At 34.8% G+C, this 11,253-nt stretch overlaps 1 protein-coding gene across 1 annotated transcript in view; it reads right to left on the bottom strand.

The window, feature by feature from the left end:
* Positions 1-4,689: 4,689 nt before the first annotated feature.
* Positions 4,690-11,253, bottom strand: part of LOC132118936 (testis-expressed protein 264 homolog) — a 36,638-nt gene continuing 30,074 nt past the window's right edge. Inside the window, exon 4 of the mRNA XM_059528689.1 lies at positions 4,690-4,966. Coding sequence (XP_059384672.1) covers positions 4,690-4,966 — 277 coding nt within the window. The remainder of the gene's footprint in view (positions 4,967-11,253) is intronic.

The following is an 11,253-nucleotide window of genomic DNA, read 5'->3' as shown; positions in this document are numbered from 1 at the left end:
AATAATGGGAAAACGTTATATTTTTCTGCGTTGTACATTAGTCATATTTTGCCTGATTGGTAGAAAGATTTCGGAATTTCACTTTGCATTTATAAATGCTGACTGAATTACTGAGATATGCAAATGTAATATGCATTTATATCCTTTAAAATGTAATAAACTCTTTAAAGCAACAGGTGCAGCGCTTGTTACGAGCACGCCGCCATCTGTCACTTATAGACAAAATTTATAGGTCCAACGTATGATTTTTTAAGTATTCTGTAATGTAATAGAAAAACGAACTATATAAAGTAAATATAAAAGAAATTTTTGTTTTCGAAACATTTTCACCCCCACCCCAGCCCGCCTCAAATGTTATTAGCGGTTTCTGCAACTTAACAAAGCGTATGAATATTTAATGAGTCAAGCACTGAGGCAGATTCTGATTGGTTGTCCGCTTACCCTCTTTAGAAGTACCACACGCTGTGAGCACGTAGCAGGTTTTAATCATACAGTATGGGTTTAACACTTAGAAATGCTGCTACGTCTCGTCCACTTCGTCTGAAACATACTACTGAAAGATTTTAAAATATCAGAAAATCCACAAAAGTGCGTTCATCAACGGTTTTGTTTTTCACCCCCTTTGTCAGCAAGCTTGGCAAAGCCCCCCCACCACCAATTTGGAATCGTATCGCACCCGCACCGAACAATTTTGAGTGCAAGCGCAGTTTGCCCTGTTGATTGCAGAAATGAAATAAGTAATTTATTGGGGTGGTAACAAATAAAATATAAGGTTATTATCTCATTTTTTCTTTTTCCCCTCACCCTTCTTTTTCTTGTCCCTTTTGCCCTGTTTTGGCCACAGCAACCCCCTGGAAAACCGGAGGAATAACTGGACCAAAAATGAAAATTCACTCATTATTGTCAAATTCTTATGTCATGTCAGCTAATGATTTTCTGTCGTCTGTAGTCATCCTCAAAAATGACAAAATATTGTAAAAATCACAGTTACTGTGTGCTGTATTCTAGAACCGCCACAGAGCAGTTTTTTTTAAACAACAAGAGATGCAGAGAATTATAGCCTTGTATTACCAACCTCTACAATCCAGCAGGATATCAAACACAGAAGCCTAATTACACATTTACATTTAAGCCAAAGCAAAGGAAATGCTGCCCACATATTGTATGCATCAGTAGAAGGCAGTGCTTAAGATCCAAGTTCCAGAACACTGTTAAGACCCCTCAAGCGCTGTCCAAGTTCAGTTCTCAACCAATTAAAGGGGAATCAGGAGGGGGTTGGTCACTGATGGAGAGACACACACCGATGGCAGCACAAAGCTTGCTTTGTCTTCCATACACTCAAGTAATTTGGATATTTTCAGAGGACTTAGGAGAGAAATGCACATGCACCACAGTGGTGATTAGAGCAGCAAACACTTGCAATAGATTATATAATAACCACCTCTAACACAAAGGGACCAATTTTGCCTTGAAAAAGAAGTCTGTTCAACATCATAATGGCAAAGAAATCCAGAGGAACGAGACAAATGATGAAGTTTTGGGGAGCGCAGATATGATTATCAGAAATTGCTCCAAACTTTTCCATCCAAATTGAAGTACAGTTAGTATAATTTGTCAAATTCTCAGATCAATCTGAAAACTGTGGTCAGCCCTCTGGAAAAATTGTTAAAAGGTCTGTATGATGCAACAGCATGTAAAACTGTCTATTTCTATGCCAAATAACAACAAGCTTGTGAATTGTTCATGCAAAAATAATGTCTATTTGTCATATTCGGAGGTAAAGTAACCATGAAAGTGAGGTTTATAAATAGGTCAGCCATAATAATTGAACATTCAGGCTATGCTCTTAAGTGTTGCAGAAACGAATTGTTGATTCTCTGCAGGTTTAAGTCAGTTTAACTTAACAGGGTTCTAATTTCTCAATTAATCTAAGTCAAACAGTCAACAGTTTTCCCTCTCTCTCTCTCTCTCTCTCTCTCTCTATATATATATATATATACAGTAAGGGAACTTCCTGTTAATCAATGAACAGTCTTTTACTGTTAAAACTACAAAAATCATTTTGTACAGTTATATAGTCTCATCCTTTTTTAATGGTCCTGGGACAGCATAAGCTGCAATGTGGACCAGACTTGATGGTGCAAGTCAAACACTATCATCAACAAGACTGTTTGAAAGAAGAGGGAGTATTTGATATAATTGCCCTTGTCTGTGTGCTTTTGAAACTTTGTTAGATATTTCAAGAGTGTTGTGATGTATTATTTTCAAATAGTGCCTATAGTATCTACGACAGTGGCGATTCAAATGACACTTTGAAGCTGACTGTGTACATGGACCCTCTGAAAACGTCAATGTGCAGACACATCATAATGCATCTCTTGGGGGATCAGACAATTGTTATGGTTTTAAAGAAAACAACATAATATAGAGAGGGATTTACACTTGTTGGTGTCTGTCTGGAGGGCAATACAAAACGTCAGCATTTTGAATTTTTTCGGAATTGGTTGATTTTTAGTGGTCTGTCACTACGAGACAATTAACAAACTGTTAGACGTGCAGTGGTTGTTTAAACTCTAATTTAAAAAAGACAGGTTAGGCTAATTAAATATTAATTTACAAAATAATAAATATTAACTAACTTTTTTTTAAACTGAAAATTAGTTGAACTAAAATAAAAATGATATAAATCTAAATTGAATTAGTGAAAAAATAAAACTAATAAAAACGATAGAAGTACATAAAATTACTAAAATTAACGTGACTGAAAATGTAAAAATGAGTAAAATAATTAAGCTTGTAATTAAGAATAAATTAATATTAATAAATACTACTATTTATAAATAAATATTAGGTAAAAATGTTAGCCTGAATGCACTGTAAGTCGCTTTGGATAAAAGCGTCTGCTGAATGCATAAATTAATTTAATTTTACTTTAATGTAAATACTATAATAGTATGTAAATAATATATATTAAAAAAAAAACACTGGGAGTACGAGCCAGTATACCATTGATACAGAAACAAAGGTATAGATTTATGAAGAAAGAAGAACCAGTCCTTTCTGTGAAAACTTTTTATTAAGTTGCTCAACAACTAGCAGAACAAATAACTAAAGAGTTCAAATCAGACATAGATATGAAATAGTATGGATTTTATCAAAACTAACAATATATCATATGTATCCTGAAATATGTGTGTACTTGCACAACGGGTTAAAAATAGAAATATTTTCAAGGATAAACATTCAAGATATCAACAGAGGCCCAAGTTTTTTTTATTTTTTATATAACACATTTAAAAAAGTCTATAGTGAGTGTATATATATATAATAAAATATGATCAGATAAATATAAATCCAAAAACCTTTAATTGAAAAAAAAAAAGTGGAAATGTCCTGCAATAATCTCCCTCCTGGGGAAATACTAGATGTCAGTTTCTGGTGCAAATAAAGATTTGGTTTGTCTATGAACATATGGCTTTAATGAATGATTATAACATAACTCTTCAGTTTTGGGAGTTTCTTTGGGTGCAAATTAGCAGTTGATGAAGGATGAACAGAATGTGTGGATAGAGAACAACAAATTAGACTCAAATAACTGAAAGCTGAACATTATATTAATTCATGAATAATCTCGAACATAAATGTCAGTTTAGTCATTAGGAACTTACATCAATAACAAACAAACAACAGATTCACTAATGAAATGCTAATGAAGGATACAATGTTTTCAAGAAATCCAGGTTACCTGGCTCAAATGTCTACAGACACATTTCTGTACCTGCTGATTCCCTTTATAATAGAAAACAATAGTGACTAAACAACTTTCATCAATAGAAGCACATCTTTTACCATGTTTTTAACACAAATCCACCATAACACTTAAAGGGATGGTTCACCCCAAAATTTTTATTCTGTTTTTTCTGTAGATGACAAAATTTGTCATTTTTGACCACTGTTCATAGTTGTCTAGACTTAAAAAGTGGAAAAATCACTGTAAGAGTGTTTCATACGACATGTGCACAATAATTCCAAGTCTTTTGAAGCCACATCATAGTTTTATGTGAGAAACATAATAAAGTGCTTATTCATTGATAATCAACATCATTTACTCAAATCTGATCCTGCTTTTTTTCCCCCCATGTTTACTCAAAACTGAAATTGCATAGCTTTTACCAAAACAACATTTACTGTCATGTATGTAGTAACCGAACATTTATGGATTTTGGAACGTAACATGAACTTTTGAAGAGGGTAAGATTTTGGTATTTTTCTCACACAAACCTTTCACATGGCTTCAGAAGACTTGGAATCAGTGTTGTTATTATTAACTAAAACTATTAAAAATCACTGAATGAAATAAAATAAATATAAATTAAAAACCTGAACGTTTTAAAACTATTAAAAATCACTGAATGAAATAAAATAAATATAAATTAAAAACACTTAACGTATAAAAAAAAAGCTAGTTTAAAATATGAATTTGCATAAGTATCACTAAAATAAAACTTATTGGAATAAAGCAAACAAGTCATATGGATCACGTTTATGGTGCTTTTTAGAGTTTGAAAATTGGCAAGAACATGTAAGGACTGTGCAAAAAGCAAATTTGCACAACAAAAACAATGACAGAATTTCCTTTTTTTTTGGCGAACCATCCCTTTAAAACCATCTACAAAAAATTCTGCTCTCTCACTCTTCCTCATCCATCATCTCTCTGTCTTGGCCCTGCGGGCTGTTTTTGCCGCCTCCTGTGATTGGTAGAGGGGTGTGGTCACACCTGTCCGTCCTCTCTGAGTCGAGATCCAGCTCCTCGAAGGAAGAAACGCTGGAGGTGTCGCTTCTGTCCACATGGTCAAAGTCCCAGTGTTGATCTCCATCTCCATGTGAGTGCGTCTGCGTGGTGGACGGGGCAGGTGAGGTGTCCCGGCTTTCTGAGGGGGGCAGGGAGCTCACGGAACTGCGCTCGCTGTGGGAGTCAGCACCTGTGTGTCACAGGCCCACACAAACACAAGAGGTGATTCATTTCACCATAGTGTCACAGCGAGCAAGCAGCACCTCTGCTAATGAAAGCGTCTCCTCTATGGCTAGCATACAAAAATTATAAAATATTTCTAGAACTCCTGCCCTCCTCATATCTTAACAGCTTCTTATTTTAGAGTAAAAAAAGAGACACTTTCCCTTCTGTTTCTGTTGCTACTCCAGGTTGTTTCTGCTGTGATGCTACTTGCTAATTAGCAGTTGTGCGTGTGTTCGTGGAAGGGAGATGAGGAGTGTTTGGAGAACTGCATGTGTTGGCATTGAAGTGTGTGAACACAACCTTTGCAGATAACAAGATTTCTGCTCGTCTGTTTAAAACTCACTGCCATCTTGCTAAGATACTGGCATTCAGTTGCTATGGGTTTTAGTAGATTTTAGCACACATTATTAGCGGGTGCCCATTCACTGCACATCTCGAGATTTTTCACCTGTTTTATCATCTAGGAGAAAACTGTCTGATTTCTAAAAAAGTAATAGTACATTCTCTTCTCAATAAGTCTTCTGTGGTAAATCTTTTAAACACACAGATACACACTTCTTTTTAAATTAAGGGGAAAACCAATATTTTGATCATTATTGTGCTCATCACCAATAAATGGCTGATTTAAAAATTCTAATCTATACCATTTTGTCTAAATAAAAAATAAAAATAAAAAATAAATAATTTTGAAATGCTTCACCAGTGTTGCTATTAACTAAACATAAAGCAAATAAAATAAAGTTATATTAATAAAAATTATAAATATAACTTAAAAACTTTGCAACTGGCTGAAATCTATATATAAAAAATGTATAAAATGACTAATAAATTTAAAAAAAATTAATAAAGCACATAAAATTTCTAAAACTAAAATTATAACATTAACTTGAAATATTAAAGGTGCCATCTGTCATATCTGGCAAAAAAATCAAGTCATACTCCACATTCCATACCAAATGGGGGCAGTATGCCTCAATAAAGTGAATTGGTCTACTCTAGAGTAACAAACGAGAAACAGCATAGTCTCTATGCTCCGCCCCTACCTTCACAACAACCCTAGAGCATAGCCGAAGCCTATAAGACAGCGGTTCTCAATTGCAGTCCTCGCATCCCACTGCTCTGCACATTTTGAACGTTTCTCTTAGAGCTTCAGACATTTGTTCTATTCGAAAATAAGTGCCCTGCGAAGTGGTCATCACAGGATATTCAGCCATGATTCCAGTTCGAAGTGAACGTAGCTATATGTTCCAATCAAAGTGCATTGAAGTGTGACGTGAATTTAAATTGTATTGATTTACAGAGGTATATGATGTCACAGTTGTCCATGTTTAAAGACGCAGCACAGCACAAATCAATGAATAAATGTTTCGATGTGAGGTAAACTTCAACAGATTTCCCCTGCTCAGAGAGTAGGGAGCAATGAACAATTAGAACACAGTTCATGCACGGAGTTCATTTCTAACGAGCTGATTATCTGAATCAGGTGTGTCAACAAAGAGAAACGTGCAAAATATGCAGAGCAGTGGGGCGCGAGGACTGGAATTGAGAACCGCTGCTATAAGAGGACGTTTTGCCTCCAGAGGAACGTTGGGTGATGTCAAGTGATTTTGAAACATGACATCTTCAAGCTACTCCCCTTCACCTTTACCAGTGAATATGTTCATATTCGTTTTGTTCATATTACATTGTGTTGTATATACACATTATTGGAATTAAATTAATTTGACAGACAGCATTCTGTCAACATCATTGGTCAACATCAGACAGCTGATGTTGACCAAGCTAGAGCCAACCAACGTAACCAGAGCTGGCATCTCTCAAGCATTCACCGTGAGACACACGCAATTGACTCTTTTCACACGCTTTCACGCCACACATTCTCACGTACAGAAAAACCACGAAGCAAAGAGGACACGGAGACCAACAGACTAGACAGAGCAGGTTACTTGTGATATAAAAATATGGGTAAGTTATAGCTAGCTAATTATCAAACGCAGCTACGGTTAGCCATCGCTAACATTAGCACGTTTATCGAACAGCCTTCGATACATTTCTATGTTATAACTTCCCGAAAAAAAAATACACAAACATATAAAACAAACTTCTAGCGAAATACTAACAGCATCTAACTTACCAATCCAAAAGAAATGTTGCAAGTTCGGTGTCGAACCTCATTTCTTTCAGGTCCATCAGTTGTCTCCAGCGATTGAAAGCAGTGCCGATGTTTACTCTGGTTCGGCTCCTTTTCTTATCGGATTTGATTTGTGTTTCCGAGCGCGGTTGTTTCCCTGTAGCGGGTGGTGGTCTCTTGCCAAGGGCTTCAACCATCCTTCCGCTTGATTGACATCAGGTTAGATTACGCCCACAAGCCGTGCGAGTTATTCGTGTATTGCAGGTTGGCTGGTGGTTATGTTGCCCGGATACCGCCTCCCATGGCCGAAACTGGTATTACGACACCTGTCGAGCCGGGGCTAGTAATGCTACTGCTAATTAAGGTTGATATCTCTGCAGCACTATAACTTTACATTTTTTTTATGACATCATCGCCCTTATTTCTTCTCATACTTTTGATGCGTGTAGGTAATTTTTTAAAAATATTTTTAGCTCAATTTTTGCACATGGCACCTTTAAAGGCTAATTCAAAATATGAATAAATAAAATAATAGTATTGAAATAATTTAAAATAACAATCAAGATTTCTTTCAGAAATGTAAAATATAGTTGTTTATTCTTATTTCTGAATTAAAAAAAATCAATGCTTTGAAATGTGTACAAATTTTAAAATTCTGCCCAGTACCGATAATCTGATAATTATTATGATCATTGTGGTCGATGACCAAATAAATCTGATATTAATTTGATATTTAAAATCTATACTATTTTGTCTAAATGAAAAAAATATATATAATAATAATTTTAAATGCAACACACAAATTAGCCATTACATTATAAGGTATGAACAATTTATATTCTGAGATTTGCTATATATTATATTTAACAGTGCTATTTATTTGTGTGTGTGTGTGTGTTTAAAATTAAGTGAGGATTAGATGACAGCAAAGGTAATCTAAATGTAAAAAAGGGGGAAATAATTAAATGATAAATTAAAAAGAATCGGAAATATCAGCCAATTAATTGATATGGTACTGATATAGGTACCTATCTAAACTATGAAACATAGTACTTCCTATTGAAACATAATCTTCTGTCTCCATGTAGGATACACATGAGTTTTAGACACACACACACTGAGTAAGTGACAGAATGATTGAGGACAGACAGACTAACAGATTGAGAGAGGTGCCACACAGCCTGAGCTTCACTGAGGGGTGTGTGTTTGTGTGTGTCCTCATGCTGCTAGTGAAGGAGACCCTGCACGCTCACACTCAGAGTGTCAGGGTGACAAACATGTCAGGACCGCCTGCGTCTCAGCTTTTTTTCTGCTTATGTCAGTGCTTCTATGAAGGGATGTTTTGTGTGCCTATTAGATGACCGTTCACTTGGTGTTTATCTGCCTCCTGCTCTTTCCGTCACTGTGGCATTTTTTAAGTAGGGAGAGACAGATTAGATGAAGGGAGGATAGTGAGGGATGACAGGGATGTGTGTGAAAGTTTGAGGAATAAAGATGAAGAGACTGATAGTGTCGTAGAGAGAGAACAAAGTGTCCTTCATATGCCATCATGATGAGTGTAAAATGTTATACATTTTGCTTCATAACTCACAAACTACTACAAATGTGAGTCAGTAGTAATAGCAGCACTGAAATATTTGCATTTTGAAAGACTCAATGAAGAATAGACTCAAAGAATGAATCTGGCTCAACCTTTTAATTGTTTACCACCCGCTTTCTGCTGGAAATAGCATATTTGCTGCATGCAAATAGTACAGAGTTATGTGAATATGCACTGTATAATGAGCCTAATTTACATAGAAAAGACGGATGTTTACACATAAAACTGCATATTAAATGTAGTGCTATTTCTATGAATGTAATAGTTAAACAGGATTGCAAGTGTTTTCTGAATTTGCTGAATTAAACAAAACATTTAATTAATGTACTCTATCTCAAACAAGGCTGTAAAAATCTAACATATTTTTTTATATTAAAGTAATATATAAAAATGGTACTATTATTTAAAATAAAAAAAATGCTTAAATTGTTTTCAGCTTTTTAATTTGAGGAATAATATGTGTTTAAAGGACACATTACAATTAAAGCCCACATGCCATATGCATGAGTGTATTTTAAAAGAATCATTAAAGATTTTAAATATGTTCGATTCTTTTTATTAAAATATATTTATTAACTGATAAGTCAAGAACAGTTTTTAGTTAATTTCTGTATTGGAATAATACTGATTACTTAATTAAACACATTTTAAAGATTTAATATTTCAATTTAGGCATAATATAGGTAGTCATTTGGATTCAGGGGCATCCAAACTGAAAAGAAGTAAAGATCTGGACAATTGCAAAAATAATTGTAAAATGAAATCTAATTCGTTTCAAAAAAGTAATGCAATCACAGGTCTTTCTCTCAAACAAAGAGTGAACCTTAGTGAGTGTATACTTAAGTGCAGTCACTCCTTTGATTTTGAAATTTAAGGTGTTTTCAACTGCCCTTGGGTTCATGTGTGATGACCCTCCTCGCACTACACACAACCACAGACAGAGACAGACCTTGCCATTTAAAGCACATTTCAGTGCAGTATGCCACTTTGACAAAGCTCATTTTGAAGCTGCTTCGTAAACGGCATCTTTCAACAGGGAACAGATGTTGAATGCTTAAATCTGAGCAGCGAGGTCAGCTTCATGCCACTTCAGCAAAGCACAGCGATTCCTTCAGCATGACAACTAAAACATCACTTGACAACATCACTTGTATCTGCTTAAATGCACAGCTGACACAGCGCTGAAACATAACACTAAATTATTTTTTTTTAATTATTGCATTTTAACTCAATCTTCAAAAAGAGATGATGGTGCACATTAATAATTAAATGGTCAGTCATTTCTGACTTTACAGCTTCAGTAAAACATCCCTGGCAATTTCAAAACACAGCGCAGACATCTGCTCAGAGACAATCAGAAGCACTTCACAATCAAGGACTAGAAAATCTGTTTTCTTCTGTTCACATCTGTTCTCTACACTTTGTGTCACTACAGGCGCACTGCTGGCAGACGTCTGCTCATTAAAAATGTAAAATAATTTCACAAAAAAAAAAAAAAAGTGTAATTTCTTGGTATGCTTTTACGTACACTAATAAATCATAAGTACATGTTTGTTTTGGTACCAGAAAGACAGACCGACAAAAATTGACATATAAAAGTGGAGAAAACATATATTTATATATGGAAAATCTAATTAAATCAGAGTTTCTACTTTGACTACTACTTTTAATATTGCAATAGATTCTGAAATGGTTATCAGTAACAGGAGAGTGACAATTATTAACAGTCTTCCTGTTGTTTAAACAGTAGAACATGGTGCTAGCAACCTTAAAGTCATTGGTTTGATTTCTAGGAAATGTATGAACAGAAAATGTGTAGCTTGAATTCAAAATAAATCACTTTGGATAGCATCTGCCAAATGCATAAATGGAATGTTTTAATTGTTATATACTGTTTTTTTTTTTGTTGTTGTTCAAACTACATTGGACCCCATTCACTTTCATTGTATAAACCCAAAAAAAAAAGAAATGAGTGATGACAAATTAATTTTAATTTTTGGGTGAACTATCCCTTTAACTTGCCTAAAATATGTAGAAATTTTAAATATGAAAGCACTTTATACCTTAAATACTTTTGAAATTTATAATACGCAATAAGCCGATACTGAAAACACACTTATTAATATTTTACTTGTGTTGATGGAAACATTTCTAGTGCATTTCCAACATGTTTTCAGATTTTCAGATTAGTTTCTAAAGTTACAAACCAACTAGCAACTAACTTTGCTTCTTAGCAAATGCTAATTTCGAGGGTCTGCGTGTCCCGCTAGAGGATCAAACATGCGCTTGAATGATGAGAGGACAGTAGGAATGAGACATGCTTTAAAATATATTCAATTTAGCAGCACATTTGGACCCAAATTTGTCCTTTAATCTTCCATCTTCTCTGCTTTAATCTTCTCCTCTATCATATATTATGGTCATTACAATGTATTTGTTTCAGGGTAACAGGTGGAACTGGCATCACTAGGACTCACACACACACACCGTCCAGGACAGCTTGTG

Source organism: Carassius carassius, chromosome 38 (genome assembly GCF_963082965.1).
Source record: "Carassius carassius chromosome 38, fCarCar2.1, whole genome shotgun sequence".
Taxonomy (NCBI): domain Eukaryota; kingdom Metazoa; phylum Chordata; class Actinopteri; order Cypriniformes; family Cyprinidae; genus Carassius; species Carassius carassius.
This window is presented reverse-complemented; position numbering and strand designations above follow the sequence as displayed.